The sequence below is a fragment of the Bos indicus x Bos taurus genome, chromosome 27, assembly GCF_003369695.1.
Source record: "Bos indicus x Bos taurus breed Angus x Brahman F1 hybrid chromosome 27, Bos_hybrid_MaternalHap_v2.0, whole genome shotgun sequence".
NCBI classification, from domain to species: Eukaryota; Metazoa; Chordata; class Mammalia; order Artiodactyla; family Bovidae; genus Bos; species Bos indicus x Bos taurus.
Genome location: NC_040102.1, coordinates 33439454 through 33457371, shown reverse-complemented (window position 1 = coordinate 33457371; position 17918 = coordinate 33439454). Strand labels below are relative to the sequence as shown.

Here is a 17918-nt window from a genome sequence, read left to right as displayed (position 1 = left end):
AAGAAACACAAGCTGGAACCAAGATTGCCGGGAGAAATATCAATAACCTCAGATACACAGATGACACCACCCTTAAGGCAGAAAGTGAAGAGGAACTAAAAAGCCTCTTGATGAAAGTGAAAGTGGAGAGTGAAAAAGTTGGCTTAAAGCTCAATATTCAGTAAATGAAGATCATGGCATCCGGTCCCACCACTTCATGGGAAATAGATGGGGAAACAGTGTCAGACTTTATTTTTCTGGGCTCCAAAATCACTACAGATGGTGACTGCAGCCATGAAATTAAAAGACGCTTACTCCTTGTAAGGAAAGTTATGACCAACCTAGATAGCATATTCAAAAGCAGAGACATTACTTTGCCAACAAAGGTTCGTCTAGTTAAGGCTATAGTTTTTCCTATGGTCATGTATGGATGTGAGAGTTGGACTGTGAAGAAGGCTGAGTGCCGAAGAATTGATGCTTTTGAACTGTGGTGTTGGAGAAGACTCTTTCGGGTCCCTTGCACTGCAAGGAGATCCAACCAGTCCATTCTGAAGGAGATCAGCCCTGGGATTTCTTTGGAAGGAATGATACTAAAGCTGAAACTCCAGTACTTTGGCCACCTCATTCGAAGAGTTGACTCACTGAAAAAGACTCTGATGCTGGGAGGGACTGGGGGCAGGAGGAGAAGGGGACGACAGAGGATGAGATGGCTGGATGGCATCACTGACTCGATGGACGTGAGTCTCAGTGAACTCCGGGAGGTGGTGATGGACACGGAGGCCTGGCGTGCTGTGATTCATGGGGTCGCAAAGAGTCAGACACGACTGAGCGACTGATTTCTGATCTGATCTGATGCCCCAATACAAAAATAAAAAGTAAAAATTTTTTTTAAAAAAGGAAAAAACATTCTAATGAGTATCAGGCAGGTCTTAGATTCTCTTTTAACAGGTGACTTAGAGAAGTTTTCTTCTCATTCAAAAAGGAGAAAGTGTAATTATCTCAGAGGTCAGTCACCAGACAGTCACGTGCAGAAGAAAGAAAAACACCCGCTGTTACTATCCTGCGAACCTGGGGATCTCTGGGGATGACATGGTCCATGGAAATAAATTTCAAAATGAGCGTCGACCTTTTTACATACTGCCTCCTGTGTACTATGCTTTAGCCACTTTGGATGGAAATGTTTCTAAAATGACTTTCAGGCCTAAGCAGGCAGAAATGGCGAAGATAAGTGAACGCTGACCCTCCCGGGTCGTCGGGAAGGGCAGAGGCCCCGAGCACTGGCATGCAGATCCAGCGGTGCTGTCAGGGGCACAGCGTGAGGGTCTGGGCTGCAGTTCCTCATTTCAGGCCTTCCTGCCGGAGGTTTTAGCTCCTTTTGCGAACATGTCACCTTCTGAGGTGCCAGCCTGACTTTTTACCATAAACATGCGTTCCTGGGAGCCACGTGCTGTTAGGATTTTGTTTTTCACAGGAATGTGGAATCTGTACCACTTTTCTTCCTAAAAAGCATTTTTGAGGGTTATTTCCTCCCACCTATGTTAACTTTTTGTATAAACGGAGAAAAATCTGATCCAGTAACACCCAAAATGCCAGCCAAAGTGACCTGGGAATCTTTTTTTCTTTTTAAAAAAATTATTACATTTAGGGTTAGGATTCTGGAATAATCTTAATAATCTAAAATGTCAGGAAAAAAAAAAATGTCAGCATGACTGACCAATTAGTTACTGATTATAATCGATCCAGTTCTCTGGTGTCTTGTTTGAATCAAATTTGAATAGGAAATCCAAGGTCAACTTAGACAAGGGGTTTGTAAACTTTTCAAGGTCATTATGGACTCATTCTCGCTTTAGAAAACACTCAGACACACTCACACTGTTTCTGCATACAGCTTCACAGCCATCAGCCGAGGGCCTAACACAGAAACCCTGGGCTGAGGCCACAGATATGGGAAGCACAAAAGCCACAGGCTGGCAGTGCCCATTCCAGCAGCATTTGGGGGAGGGTGGCCCACCATCTGACAGAAGCCCGAGGTCCCCCAGAAAAACTCTTATCTTGGGAGAGACCCGTCACCAGAGCCAGAAGGCATTTGCGGTCTGCAATCTCTAACAAAACGGTCCCCGGTCACCCCAGCTCCTGTATGAGTTCTCCGCAGCCTCCCACCACCCTGAGTTAGGCTGGACCCAGTGACGGTCATATAAGAACAGAAGATGGTAAACGTCACAGGGTGTCACTGGTTTACAAACAGGCTTCAGGCTGTGAGAAGGTCTATGGAGAAGCCACGTGGGGAGGTTCTGCCATGTGAGAGGGCCTGGAAGTGGATCCACCCCAATCGAGCCCAGACGTGACGGCAGCCGGTGACAGACCCTAAGTCAGAGGCACCCAGCCAAGCCGCCCCAGGATTCCTGACCCCAAAATGAGGAAATCGAGAGCGTGTCACTTGATCACTAGCACACTGCACATCTGAGTCAGCCCCTTACCTCTTGTGTCACGCACTCCTTATCAAGAAACCTTCCCTCGGGGCCTTCCCTGGTAGGTCCAGTGGTTAAGAATCTACCTGGCAATGCTGGGGACTCAGGTTTGATCCCTGGTCAGGGAACTAAGATCCCACATGCCACAGATCAACTAAGCCTTCAAGCTGCAACTACTGAGCCCTCGAGTCACAGCTAGAGTCCAAGCACCAAAATGAAAGATCCCACGTGACACAACTAAGACCCAACGCAGCAAAAAACAAAACAAAACAGAAACTAAACGAAGAAACCTCCCCGCAGCAGTCTTGCTTCCCCTGTGTAACTCGCCTACTGGGTACTGCCTACACTTTTGGTTTCTTGTTACACTGCTGACTTTAAATTAGTACATTTTACATCAGTCTTTTGTCTTTCATTATTCAACTCAGAATCCCTGAGTCAAGTCAACTCTGGGAAACTGGCCCCCTGTGCCTTCCATGACCCTCATGTTAGCAAGAATTTGGGAAATAAGCCAAGTTTTCTTGGTAGGGAAAATATTTGTCTCTTCTGGAGTTCTGCATCCCAGTCATCTGCGAGGGGATAAATGAATTCGGCCTGCCTGCTTGTTTAACGACTTTGCTCTAACAGGTGAGCTATCTGGAAGGGGCAGCGTTCTGTGCTGGAAGATCAGACAGACCTTAGACAGGAGTGAACACACCCAGAGGCGTGGGCTCTCCCTGGCCACACGCCACAAGCCTAGTGGCTCAAAATGCAATGGCTCTTACGAGGAATTTATAGCTGTGGCCTATTTTAGCTGCCTTTCCCGGTCCTCTAGGATTTATTTAGCTTTTTTACATTCCTCAGGCCTTCATAATGTTTCTCAAACAATACAGAAAGCCTACAGAATCTACCATCATCAGAAATTGGCCCAGCCATCTCCTCCAGGGCTGGGCAACCTAGTATGTGTTTAATAAAGATGTTAAACCAATCAGATCATTTATCACTTACATCCTTCCGAAAGGGTCCTGCTTCACATCTCCTAGTCCTTATCCCCATCCCACAAAGCATCTACCCTTGAGGATCCATGAAGACCTGTCTACAGACAGTGGGGCCCAGGGATGTCTTGGCTGCAAGTTGACAGTGAGCACAGATGCTACAAAGCAACTCTCTGTACTTGTCCTAGCGACTGGAGAATCTGGGTTCCTCATCTGTAAGGCTCATCCCATTTGTCCTTGAACCTGTCAGAGCAGGGCCCGCCCTCCCCCCGCCCCTTCTAACAGAGACACACTGTGAACTCAACGTTTGAGAAGTTCAAGGTTTCTCTGAAAAAAATAATAAACTCAATCCTAAGTGAGAGATGCTGCAGACCAGCTGCTGAGAAGTGAGACGACTGTCCTCTGGCCTTAGTAATTTCACCCTGGCCGTTCCCCAGAGCTGGACAGCGGATGCAACAGGAATGCCCTTGGGAGCAACACCCAGAGGCTCACAAAGGCAAAGGCCAGACTGAACAGATTTCCCTCTCTTCTTTTTAATTAACTGATCTCTTTTTGCTGCCCTGGGTCTTTGTTGCTGTGAGCAGGCTTTCTCAAGCTGCAGAGAGTGGGGACCACTCTTCGTTGCAGAGGATGGGCTTCTCACTGCGGTGACTTCTCTTGTTGCGGAGCATGGGCTCTAGGCGTGGGGGCTCAGTAGCATGGCACACGGGCTTAGTTGCTCCCGGGGGGATTCTTTTTTTTTTTTTTGTATTTGTGCTGCGGAAGCGAGCACCTGGGTGGACCACTGGACCGCCAGGGAAGCCAGGGAAGCCCTGAACAGGTTTCTTATGTGGCGTTTTGAACATCGCAAGTTCTTTATGCAGTGTTTATTAAACATCCTAAGGAAGCAGATTAATTTCAGCCAGTTCAGCTGGGATTACTATTCAAAAATCATGACCCAGGATGTGCTCTTTGCAGGGGGCGCTGCAGAGAAACCCCCTCAAATCCCAGAGGAGTGCTTCTGTCGAGAAACAACTGTCCTTTGTGACGACCCTGACCCCAGCGTGCGTGTCCTCCTCCTGCCTGGTGTCCACAGGCCCCTCCCCCGCCCCACGTCACACACTCTGCACCCTCCAGGGAAACACGTGGGTCACAGCCCAACAGTGAGCCATGAAAACAGTTCCTGGAGCAAACAATGTGCATTAAAAAATTGTAATGGAATAAAAAAAAAATCAGAATGAACCACTGGTAGAAACATGGAAACTGTCTTGTGCAATTTGTTTTGTAAAAATACAAATGGATGTGGAGACAGTTTCCTATGTATCTATTAGTTAAGATACAAAACATGGGAATTCCCGGCCGTCCAGCGGTGAGGACTCGATGCTGTCGTTGCCGGGGACCCAGGTTCAATCACTGGTCAGGGAACTAAAATCCTGCAAGCCTACTGGAGTGGCCAAAAAAAGATGTAAACATGCAGTTTTACTGTGGATCAAGGTAAAGAATGTTTCCATGACAACGTCACCTACTCCTTCAGCTTCAACCATCTTAAGGCCCCTCAGATCTATTAAAGCCAAGCCACACTTTTCCTGAGCTCGTGCTGAGTGCTTCTTACGGCCTACAGGAAATGTGAACCAAGAACTGGTCACACAGACGTCTCAAGGCCACACGTCTAACACTGAACTTGTACGATTCAGCTCTCCCTGTACTCCTGGTATACTGGCTCCTATGTTCAGCAGTGTTCACTGTGGTCCAGGCTGGGATACAACAGTGAGCACAGTCATGGCCCCACCTCATGGAGGAAGCCAAGGAGGAAGCCAAAGAGAGTCAAGGGGCAGGTCCACAGAACTGAACGAAACCCCGTCTGCTTAGGCACGTATGTGATGTGGGAAGGAGGCAGGGTTCGTGCAGAAAACCAAGTCAGCAGCAGTTGAGTCTGAGCTGAGCCTAGAGACAAGGAAAGCCAATGAAACAGTTTAAGCAAAAGGGAACAACTCCAGCTTACGGAAAAGGAGGACAGAAAAACCCTTGGAAGAGGGAAGTTTGTTAGGAAACTGCCACCATATTTTAAAAGGCTGGTGGTGGCCACGGGTTTGACAAAAGTGGGTGGATTTACACTTAATCAAAGTTAATTGTACCAATAACGGATACATGGACACACTGATAGCCACAAGGCCACTTCTGACGCACTTGAGATAAAAATGCATGAACTGAATTTCCTCAGGAGGAAAACACTGCTGCTGCTGCTAAGTCACTTCAGTCGTGTCCGACTCTGTGCGACCCCACAGACGGCAGCCCACCAGGCCCCACCGTCCCTGGGATTCTCCAGGCAAGAACACTGGAGTGGGTTGCCATTTCCTCCTCCAATCAGGAGGAAACACTAGACAAGCCCAAATCGCAAGAAAGTTGACAAAACAACTGACCAGCACTCTTCAAAAGAGTCAAGGTCGGGGAGGACAGAGACAGAGTGGGAGCTATGAAAGGAGATTAAAGGAGACTGAGAACACGGGAACAAATGCCTTGTGGGGTCCTGCCCTGGATTCTGCACCAGAAAAAGGACATTATCGGGGCAGCTAATAAGACCTGAATACGGTTTACAGAAGGGATAGCAATACTGCACCAGTGTTAATGAATTCTGATAACTGTCCTGTGGTCACAGAAAAGGTTGATGTTTGAGGAGCATGGATGGGTATAGGAGGTATAGGAGTTCTCTGAACTATTTTCGTAAGCCTAAAAGTTAAAAAAAACTGTTTTTAGCTCAGTTAGCTCAAATCCAGCCTTCCTGACACCTGCCATACAGTGGGTCAGCCCTGGGGACGCACCCTGTGCAATATTCACCACAGGGGAACCATTTCCACCTTGTACCTGTGGCCAGGAAAATAACAGAAGCCATGTGTAAGTTAAAAATTCTCAGAAGCCGCATTTAGAGAGTAAAAGGAAATAGGTGAAATTAATTTTAATAATATAGTTTCATTAACACAACAGATCCAAAATGTCAACATGTCATCAATATAAAAAGCTATCGGCATTTCATTTTCCTTTCTTTTTGGTACTTCGGCTTCAAATGCTGGCTGTACTTTACACCTGGGGGACATCTGGGGACATTCAGCTACCGTCTGAGTGCTGGTGGTCTCGCTCAAGACACCTCAGACAGGCGCTAAGCTCCCCAGCTGAAGGAACTGAGCTTTATTTCTATTTCGTGCCCATCACCAAACACCGACGAGAATTTAACTACTGAGTTTACATGGGCTTCAAAACAAAGACTGAAAGCTCCCATGCCCACCCTGCACCCCCATGAGCCTGGGAACTCACGGGCACAGTGGATCCATCCTTCTCCATCTTCTGACATGGATCCTTCTCGGAGCCTAAAACACAGAGGGTCATTTTTATAGTCATCCCGAGAGGTGGGTGCCCTTCCTTCCCACTGAGAGACTCCAGGAAACCCCAGTGTAGGCCTGGAAGGACATCTGTGGACCCCTGAACCCCAGTATCTCAAGACCCTTAAAGGCACACTGCATTCTGTTGACCCCTGTGCTGTGTTCAAAGTCCAGAACGCCCAGAGGGAAAGAGGCACTCGGGGCCAGTCGGCCACGGGCAGAATCGTGTCCTCAAGTGGAGAGGACGGCAAGACTGCCCCCTTGTGTCCATTAAGAGTTTTGCAAATGAGCTATACTAACCACAGGATCATTTGGCAAAAAGGAAACCGTAACACTGAAAAGTATTTATTACCAAATTGAGGAGAGAATCTAAATTCCAGCCCTGAAGGGTACCCTCAATGGAATTAATGTAGCAGATCAAATTTTAAAAAAAGCTCTAAATTTTGATGCCTGGAAACGCAATATCCTCTCCACACCCTTCAAGCTGGTTTCCTCATTCTCACTCTACCACGGGAGTCAACATTTACAAAAAACCAACACTATGCTTTTTCTAATTAAAGGTATACGCATCTGCCGAAGAATTTTAAATATGGAAAAACACACAGAACGCTAAAGCTACAATCCTCCACCTACAATCACAAATTATTATTTTAGGGCACTGTCAAGAGTGAATTATTCAGAACACAAATGGGACCATTGGTATTCCACTTAAAAACTCGATACTCAAAAGCCCTAATTCCTCAAGACAACCCTGCCTCGAGTTCCCACTTGCCCAGGACTCATGGAAAACTGCTGGGCATTTTAGCCGTGCAGCAGGTTCCTTCCCATCCCTGTGAGAGATTCCCTGGGGCACCTCTGCCTATGTATCCATCAGGACCCAGCCCAAAGGTGACCCCTGGGAACAGCTCAAGCACTGTACACTCACACCCTCCCACCCCATGCCACCGGGCCTCTGCTCACTACTCAGTCATCAACAGGGTTAACAGGAGTAGCTGTTCTATTAGCAGAACCCCAGCTCTGTAAGCTTCTGCCAAAGCAATCTCCTCCTAGTGAGGAAGGGCGTAATTCAACAGATACGGACAAGGCCCCTACACCAGGGAAAACTTGAAGATGAATCATTCACAGTTCTTAACCTCAAAGAGTTATCGAAGATGACCTTCTGTAACTACTACAGGGAACGGGAACAGAAGAAGAAATGCAGTGGGAACCAACTGACTTTTCTGAGACAGACCTGCAAGGAAGGGCAGAATTTCTACAGGGTGAGGGTGCAGAAGAGTATTTCATACCTAAGAAATAAGCGTAGGCATGAGTCCTCGGGGTGAGCCTGAGTAACAGGTAAAGGGGCACAAGGGGAAAAGGCAAAAAGGGTCTTTGTGGAAAATGTCAAAGCAGAAAGAGGCCTGGGAAGAAATCTGGAACAGTCCTTGGAGTGCTTATTTTACAGACGGGAAACTGAGACCTGGATAGGGGTGGGGGTGGAGGTGGCTGGGGAGATAACTCTTGCAAAGTACAGATTTCCACCTGCTTCTCTGATTTGATAGATGATGATCTTTTAAAATCTGAGTATAAAAGCCCCACATTAAATTACGTTGCTGAAGACACTAAGTTTCCAATAATGGTTAATGAAGTCAGGAACATGGTGCCAAGCACTTTACAAATCAAGGTTAAGGCCACAGATACAATCTGGGACCTGGCAAAGGGCCTCGAATCTAGAATATTCTAAAGTGGAAAACAGCAAGAAGCTTCAGCACAGGGAACTACCTGTGCTGCCTGATATAAAACAGATAAACAATAAGGACCTACTATATGGCACAGGGAACTATATTCAATGTCTTGTAATAACCTATATTGGAAAAGAATCTGAAAAATAAATATACACACACATATATATTACATATATATATAATTGAGTCACTTTGTTGTATATCTGGAGGCAACACAGCATTGTAAATCAACTGCAATTTTTTAAAAGAACACTATCTAGTGAGGAGACATGAGTTACTATGCATAAAGCCCTCTAACCTGTGCCTACATGTGGAAGTAACTATATCTGTTAGTTACTACTATGTCTATACATGAAACAAGGAACTCAAAAATCACAACATGGTTGCAAATCACTACACTGGAAGCTGTGGCCAGACTGAAATAATTTAAAGAAATCAAGCAGTCTCACACACGGGCGTCTCCGCACACTCTGTCACACTTATCCACATGTTGCCTGGCATTCCACGGATGCCCCTTGGTGTCTCCTCTCCAGGCAAAGAAGCAAAGCACAGACCAGCAGTCTAACCTATCCTTCAGGGGGCCCGGTTCTCCAATCGCTCTAAGCTGCCTCCTTGCTCTAGGCTTCCAGGCATTTTTATGCTTATGTATGTAAGAAAGATGAAGATTTGCTTCCGTACCTGCTTCTGAGGATGAAAACGCATGATTTATGGCAGACACGGGAACATTGGAACATTCAAAGTACTCCAGGTCGTCCTCTGGCTCACCTTTCCCCTCGGCCCCAGTGGGTTTCTGAACCGATGATGTGGACGCCAGCTTCTCCTCATCAGTAGCATGACCGTCCCTGTTAGAAATGTCTGAGATCTGGGAGATCACTGATCCTTCATCCTGGGAAAGGCAACAGAGGTGATGCTACATTTAGGAGGGAAACTAACGTGTCAGGAACGGCGAAGCAGCCACCATTCTACAAGATGCTCTCCACGGACCTGGTACCAACCAAGGAAGAAGCTGCAGCCTCTGAACCATGGAAGGTGTATTTTCTAGGGCTTACCCTCTGTGATTCAACTTCAGGGTTTGAAAAATTAGGTTTTTCTAGCCTAAATTATAAGAAGTTTAAGTGGCCCAAGGCAGTGGTTTTCATATTTTTTGCTCCAATAGTTACTAAATTTCTTGGGAAATTTTATGTAATCCATTGTATTTCCAGGTGTTATCTAAAACCTTTAAGTATGAGTTTAAACAGTCCCAAAGGATATAATATCTGCTATATATTATTTGCTTATTTATCTTTCCTTCCAGTTTTAGTCAGATATAACTGACATACAGTACTATATAACTTGAAGATGTACAGCATAATGACCTTACACACATCATGAAATTATTACAGTAAGTTCAGAGAACATCTATCCTCTCATACAAATACAAAATAAAGGAAAAAATTTTTGTTCTATTTTAAATATTGATTTGCTTATTAATTCAATTTAGTTACTCTAGTGATCCGATACTTTATCATCTATTTAAAATTGAACATAAATATGCTCTTAATGGTCAGAAATTTACATCATTCCTTTTCCTCTCTAAATTTGTATTTCCTCTCTACTTCCATTAAGAAATTATCCCAAAGAAATGTATTTGCATGCCTGAAAGTCTTTTAAAGTTCTGCTATTATATTTATTTAAAAAAATTTTTTTCTACAAGCCTAAGTCTTTAAGTGTCAACATTTTTTTTCTTCTGGAGAGTTATTTCATTTACAAATGCACAATTTATTCTAAAAATATTAGTGTTTGGTAAATACAGTCAAACACAAAAGTAAATTTTTAAAAAATGGAAATTATAACATTTTGTTGCACCAATTTTAAAAGTAATTTTACAAAGTAATATGTGTTATTTTTCTGAAGTAAGTCCACGGTAAATTTTTCATGTGGATAATTTTCAAATTATCCTACTATCTAGCACAGGGAACTCTGCTCATTGTTATGTGGCAGCATGGATGGGAGGGGAGTTTGGGGAAGAATGGATACATGTAATACGGATGGCTGAGTTCCTCTGCTGTCTACCTGAAACTATCACAACACTGTCAACTGGCTTAATCTAATCTAAAATAAGAAGTTTAAAAACAAAGGCAAACAAACAAAAGGTCAATTTTTCATGGTTCTTTTTGCCTGCTCTTTAGCAGCATTTGAAAGTGGATAGTTCATACATTTGTAATAGATGAAAAATCAAATTGCAAATCTCTTTTTCTTTAATCTTAAACTATGTACCAAGTTTTTGGTCCTGTGTAAGTTGAACTTAAAATGCATTCTATTAATCAATGAATATATTTCTGTAATGGTTATACTGAAATAAAATTTTAAAAAGGAAAAAAAAGCACCTCACTGCAATCAAATGGGTCTGGGTTTGGGGGGGTTTTATTTGTGTTTCCCAATTAATTCATATAGTCAAGGATAAATATTTACTGCTAGAATGAAACAAAGGTCAGCATCAATTTTATTCCTGTTTTCCATTTTTATAATCAATTAGAAGCCGGAAGCCTTACTAAAATAAATAAGTGAAACAGAAGAAAGTTTGATAACAGAACCATCTCAATTCTTTGAACCCCTTTCCAAGTTATGTACCAAAAAATTCTATCATCAATAATTTTCTTTTTGATGGAGATATAAGTGACATATATCACTGTGTCAAAAGTTATTTTTAATCATCTATCAGCTGACAATTCAGGTTCTCCCATTTGGTGGAAAGCAATGAACTGGAAAACCATCTGACTTTTAAAAATATATTATCCAGTCATTGCAGTCAATCACCTTAAAACTTACACCAACATTTCAAGTCCCTCTTTGGTGCTCAGAGGTTCCATATCCAACTGTACAGCAATAAGACAGAGAATGGGTGAGAAGGAACTTTTCCCCCAAAAAAGTGGGAACAAAGTAACTGTGAAGGAACAGGGTTCCTTTGTCTTATAGGGCCCTTTCTCAGATCCACTTAGGAAGTCAAGGGACTGGGAACTGGCTTCCTTAAAGCGGAGTACTCAGATCCCACTGGAAAAATCTTCGTTAGCCACCACCCTCATGGGGAACACTGGTCTAAGAGATAAGCTGATGAAAGGGACAGACTTACCTGAGAACACCCATCCAAAGCAAGAGACTGGGCTTCATATTTCTTCACCTTACAGCCACTCCTGGGGAAAAACAAACAGAACGCCAGGCTGGTTTGGCATCACACAGACAAGCTCCCAAGCCGTGAGATGGAGCAGATAGCGGTGTGTGCAGAAACCAGCCAAAGCGCACAGCCCCACACGAGTCACACCGCCACACATCAGAGACGGGAACACCTTCCCGCCTCTGAATCCTCTCCCGAGAGACAGGGCAAGCGAAAACTGTAATTCAGTGATCCCCTCGCTTGTTTCTGCGGGATGCTAAACACCGACTCTCGGGCCCCTATGGTTTTTAACTGCAACAGCATTCCCAAGAGCAGCCCCAGCACCTGGAGACGGCGGGTCACGTGATCCGCGCTCACCTGGCTTTGACAGTCACCAGAAAAATTACCACGCCGGACCACATTCTTTAAAAATTCTTTATTGTGCTAAAAGCCACAGAAGTCCGGACCTGTGTGCTCACAGAGGGCCGTGGGTAACAGAAAATATGAAGATAAAAATATCTGAGCAATCTGTTACCACTCCTATTCAGTAGTAAGATAGAAAATGAACATCATGGCCAGAACTGGGGACACTCACACCGCCTGCTATGTTTAAACTTGCATGTGATTTGTGATCTGAAGACTAGTCCAGATTTTGTTCTGTCTTAATGAACCTAAAACTTCCAATACCACCACTCTGACCCCGCCCCCCATCACCAAATTGCAAGTTCTTCTCGTCTCGTGGGACAAAAACAAAGACCAGCATACATGGTACCAGAATATGGACCCTCTACCTCGTCAGTGCCTGATTTTCTTTCCTAATGCCTGAGTGTCACCCTGCTACCAAACTCAAGCTGAGCTGACTCAGGAAAATGTATCCCTTGTGCTCCAAGGCGGCAGCCTTATCCTATCAAAAAAGTCAACTGTTCCTGACACTAAACAGCACAGCAGCTCCTCAAACCACCGCGGGGATGACCAGGCGGCCAAGCCAGCACACAGCATCACAGCGCCACACGGGGCGTGCCAAGCCAGGGACGCAAGCTCTCGCACCTAAGGTGGGAGGGCCTGTCTCCAAGCCTTTGAGTACAGATGGCAAGGCTAAGCTGACTCATGAAGTGGCAAATGAAATGGAAAAGTCATCAGAAGATTCAACTCAGAAAGGGAAGCCAACATGCTGTGGAGGAGATGGTCCAGGAAGGGTGGGGGAGGAACTGCCAAGGATCCCAGGGGAGCCAGAAACAGCAGGAGTACTTACAACAGAAAACAGAGAAATTTCACTTGTTCAGTAGTCCTGATGCACCAACAAAATTAGAGACGGGAAAGAGACAGACAGATGAAGAAAAAAATCATGTAAAGCCTGGAATATTTATCTCTAGTCTGGCAGACGTAAAGGCTGCAAAGTTCTATGAGATGAGACAGAAATTATAAATGTCAGATTCGTCAATATGACCACTAGTGAGTGAATGACTCTCAGGAGGAAGAGAGTGGTGGAAACACTCAGAAATGCCACGCAGTCAAATTTAAGGATGAAAAGTAAACTATCAAATAATTGTAAATGTTAAAAAAATAACATTACTGCTGAGCATGTTTACTCTTAAATGTCTAGTCATCCAGATTAAAGACAATCAATGCATGAATAAAAATATAATTGAAAATATATCTCCTTAAACCTGTCAGTGTCTATCACTAAGAAACTCAAAGTGACTTTACCTAATTTATCTTATTTGCCTGACAAAATCCCAATCATAGGATGATCTGTTTTATTTTTTATTTCATTTTTATTATACAACAGTGACTTTATTTCCCTGTGCTATACATTAGGTCTTTGCTGTTTGTTTTATATATAGGAGTATGTATCTGTTAATCCCAAACTTCTAATTTATCCCTGTCCCCCTACCTTTCCTCTGTGGAAGATTGTTTTCTATGTCTGTCGGTCTACACCTGTTTTGTAAATAAATTCATTTGTATCATTTTTTCAGATTTCACATACTAAGTGATATCATATGATGTTTGTCTTCTTCTATCTGCAAAGTCAGTAAGATTTTGATAGACTTGGCCAAGATTTAAATATTATTTGAAATAAAAAAAAATTTTTTAAGTTAGAAAAAAAAAAGATTAGTAAAGAAACTTTAGCACGCATTAAACTGTCTTTATACTGGATGTCTCTATATTACAGGAGAAGAACCTGAGATGTCAGCCGTATCATCTTTTAAGAAGTCACACAAGGACCCTGTTATCAGAACTTCAAACTCTGCTAGGTGCTACCTACTTCTACCTCTTTACTTCCACTCTTTTCTACAATAATGGAATTTGCTAAATAAAACCCCAGAGTTACACAACAGGTCGAGCATCTTTCTCCTGTGGAAAGAAGGAGACAAGAGTCTTGGTTGCATAAGAGTTTTTTTTTTTTTTAAATACATAAGGTATTTTAGACCAAGAAGTTCATTCATCAAAAACAGATTGGGAGGAAAACGCTAGCAAGTGAGGGAAGTATGGCTGGGAGAGGGTAGGTACTTCTTGCTACCGAAAATAAGATGTAGGATAAACCTTCCTCCCTTTGGATTTAGTTTTATGCCACATGAATGCACGGGCTACACACCTTCAATAAGCAACTGAAAGAGAGGCTCCCAATGAGCCCTTATCAACCCTGAGAGGTAGGGTCACTGATATTTAGAGGACCCCATATTAGAAAGCACCTAGGCAAAGACCTGGCCATCGCATCCCCCAGGCCACAGGTAACCAGATACAGGTAACTAACCTGAGCCACAGAACAGCACCCTGAGGACACCTGATTAGTAATATTTTTTGGCAACTGTGTAACTGCCCGTCTGGCTCAGCAACCACTTAACAATGAAAGAACAGAGCAAGAATGACAGATGACCTTTCATTCCCTTCAGACCTGGTGGGGATATTCTGAGGCTGCTGAAGATGTGAGTCAGATTCAGGCAACTGGTTAAAAGATTCTTGATTCTTTTTGGAAACTCACTTCCTTACTGATAAGAGCCAGAAGTCTGACCAGGAGACATAAGAATTCACAGTAACTCTGAGTGGTAGGTTTGTTTTCAATAGGAATCACAGCTTTCTGTTCAAGTGAAAAGACTTCTATACGCCCCTTCCCCCACGTTACTGACACTACACGGGCAACCTGCAGGCCTGGGAGCTTTGTTTCATCCAGAGAATCTGCAGAGGGTGGCTGGCACTGATCCTTGAGTTCTGTCTATGACACCCCGCAGCTCAGACAGGATTTCTGAAAACCATCAGATCTCTACCTGCCTAGCTCATGATATTCTTTTTTTTTTTTTCTTTTTAAAAGCAGGAAAAAACATATCCAAGGTTAGGGGGGAAAGAACTCAGCAGAATAAGCTGAGGATTCGGAAGCAAGGCAGACATCTAAAAAGGAGACCTCTGGCATCTCTGATTCCACAGCAGAGTCAGGCACAACAGTGAAGGCTGCGTCAGAGGCTACAAGCTGTGTGTCTGCCCCGGGGGGCCTCCCCGCAAACCAAAAGCAGTGGCCAGACTCTCAGAGAGGACACAGAACACAACGCCCACGCCCGGCCCCACTCACGTTATTAAACGTGACTTGGCCTTCTTGGGTGATTCTAAGATTTCATTAACTTGATTACCGGCGGGAGAATCAAAGTCACCGCTGGCGAAAGTCATACTGGGTTTAAAGGGATCCGAGGACTCGTCAAAGAGGTCCGGGTCAAAGCGGTAGGAGCCCTGGGCGGAGAGCGGGGGCGAGTGCTGCCGCGCCAGCGGGCCGCCGCGGGGCCGCAGGGTGGGGCTCGCCCCAGGGCCCGGCTCCGGTGGCGCCTTGGCGCCATGAACCTGCGGCATGACTCTGCTGCCCGGTTTCCGGCCAGGCTTCCTCGGGAGGGCTCTCCTGGACTCCACGGTCTCCGTGTCTTCGGCGAAATCGAATTCGCATTGCAGTGGGGGGCTCCTCGCATCCTCCGGCTGCTCGGCCCCGGAGTCGTGGGCATCTCCGCCTGGTGTTTCCATCATCTCAGGGGCACATTTCTGGCTCCCGGCCTTCCCATCCTCCCCGACAGGACACATATCCTCCGGGGCAGGGGTCGCTTCCGAGAGCTCGCTGCCCAGCGCCTTCTTCCGCAGGGGCACGGGCCGTGGCTTCCGCAAGCGGCTCCGGCCGGCCCCGGGCTCTGGACGAGGGCTGCCCGCCCCGGGGTCGGCTTCCAAGGCAGCGCCCGCGGTCATGGCCTCGTTGTCTTGCACGCCCACGGCCGGGCCGAGGAGCGCGGCTGTGCCGGGCGCCACGGGGACGTCCCCGCAGTTCCTGGATTCTATGGAAAACGGCCTCACGACGGAGATCTTGCTCGCGTCATGTTCGGGCTCTTCTCTGAAATCCTTGACTGGGCGAGACCCGCCAGCGGGCGGCGCTGCCTCCTGCCCTGAGGGTCGAGAAGCAGCCGCAGATGAACAGCTTCCAACCACTTCAGCCACCAGCTCTTCCTCCTCTTCTTGTGAGTCTGAAACAAAACACAAAAGCTGTGGGTCAACAAATGACCTTTCCGGCATTAGTGAATCTTCTCTACTAGCTGAAGCCACACAGACAGATGGCAGGCTCTCCCCATTTTGCTTTTACAAGCATCCCTAAGGTTCTGTATGGATGGTGGTGAGGCCTGAAAGGGGACACTGGTGCTACGCTCTAAAGGGTGCCTGTGTATTACCCAAGTCATGATGATAATAATTTACTAGGACTTCCTTGGCGTTTGGTGGCTAAGACTATACACTTCCACAGCAGGGCACATGGTTCAGTCCCTGGAACTAAAGATACCCCATGCTATGCACTTCGGCCAAAAAAAAAAAAAGTTATACAAATAACAATTATACCCATCAGAGCTATTTAAGAAAAGGTGAAGTAGATCATGGGCCCTCTGCAAAGCATATTAAAATGATGCTGAAATTCCACAGGTTTAAACAACTGGCTTGGAAGAAGCTTTGGACCCTGACAGCTCACAAACAGGGATCTCATCTGGCACGGACATGGTTCCCAGGCACTGCCTGAGAGGTTCAGGGTCTGGATTTTATGCAGCAAATGGATTTTAATCTCTGGAAGTTAAAAATAAGAATTCCTTCTTCCCCAGGATAGAATTTAAATAACTGGACTGTTTTAAAATTAAATGAAACACTCATCATGGTCTGCTCAGAATAACTTCTCTGTACATGTAAAAACCAAAAGAAGCAAATAAAAAAGCTAATTAGAAAAAGCAGAGATAGCAAAGTGGTTTCAGGAACAAACACTCCTTATTTTACTAAGACACAAATCATAAAACCAATAAGTTTTACTTCTTTAGAAGCTTTGTCTCTCAGCTGGCCAGGAATTCTCTCAAATCATTTGTGAAAATGAAAGATCCTTTTTAATTGGGGTCAGTCCATCCTAAAGGAGATCAGCCCTGGGATTTCTTTGGAAGGAATGATGCTGAAGCTGAAACTCCAATACTTTGGCCACATCATGTGAAGAGTTGACTCACTGGAAAAGACCCTGATGCTGGGAGGGATTGGGGGCAGGAGGAGAAGGGGACAACAGAGGTTGAGATGGCTGGATGGCATCACCAACTAGATGGATATGAGTTTGGGTAAACTCCGGGAGTTGGTGATGGACAGGGAGACCTGGCGTGCTGCGATTCATGGGGTCACAAAGAATAGGACACGGCTGAGCAACTGAACTGAACTGAAGGAGAAACACTGCTACCAACAAGTTGTGTAAATGAGGGTATTTCTTAAAAGCACAAATTAAGATAGTGCTTTCCTGACTTAGGTATCTGAAGTGACAATAGAATAGCAGCAAAAACTGAGTAAACTGGTTATTATCATAGTATCTCATGATTTAACAAAAACTCAGAAATGACCATCTAGTCATACTTCCTAATCATAATCCAGGATCAAAGAGCTGAGTATCACTGGGAGAGGTTTTGAAAGCACTCACACATCTTTTTACATGATTCCTTTATGGTTGCAACTGGGCAGTACATTTACAAACTTTTCTGCACAGATACTTCAGATATTCTACTAATGTTCAATATGTCTTGTTCTTAAAGATATATTTAACTGTTATTAATGCTGGTCAAGGCTATGGTTTTTCCTGTGGTCATGTATGGGTGTGAGAGTTGGACTGTGAAGAAGGCTGAGCACCAAAGAATTGATGCTTTTGAACTGTGGTGTTGGAGAAGACTCTTGAGAGTCCCCTGGACTGCAAGGAGATTCAACCAGTCCATCCTAAAGGAGATCAGTCCTGGGTGTTCATTGGAAGGACTGATGCTAAAGCTGAA

The 17918-nt window shown here is 44.9% G+C and overlaps 1 protein-coding gene across 17 annotated transcripts in view; it reads right to left on the bottom strand.

Moving 5' to 3' along the window:
- Window positions 1–17918, bottom strand: part of TACC1 (transforming acidic coiled-coil containing protein 1) — a 130666-nt gene that overhangs the window by 20324 nt on the left and 92424 nt on the right. For 5 of the 17 annotated variants that reach the window (XM_027529961.1, XM_027529954.1, XM_027529958.1 and 2 more), the window contains 5 exons: window positions 15191–16115; window positions 12878–12913; window positions 11605–11665; window positions 9174–9381; window positions 6707–6759 (listed from right to left, as the gene is read on the bottom strand). In XM_027529961.1, the coding sequence (XP_027385762.1) occupies window positions 6707–6759; window positions 9174–9381; window positions 11605–11665; window positions 12878–12913; window positions 15191–15843 (1011 nt within the window). In that variant the 5' untranslated portion in view covers window positions 15844–16115. The remainder of the gene's footprint in view (window positions 1–6706; window positions 6760–9173; window positions 9382–11604; window positions 11666–12877; window positions 12914–15190; window positions 16116–17918) is intronic. The other 12 variants (XM_027529964.1, XM_027529960.1, XM_027529959.1 and 9 more) reach the window with 5 other exon arrangements.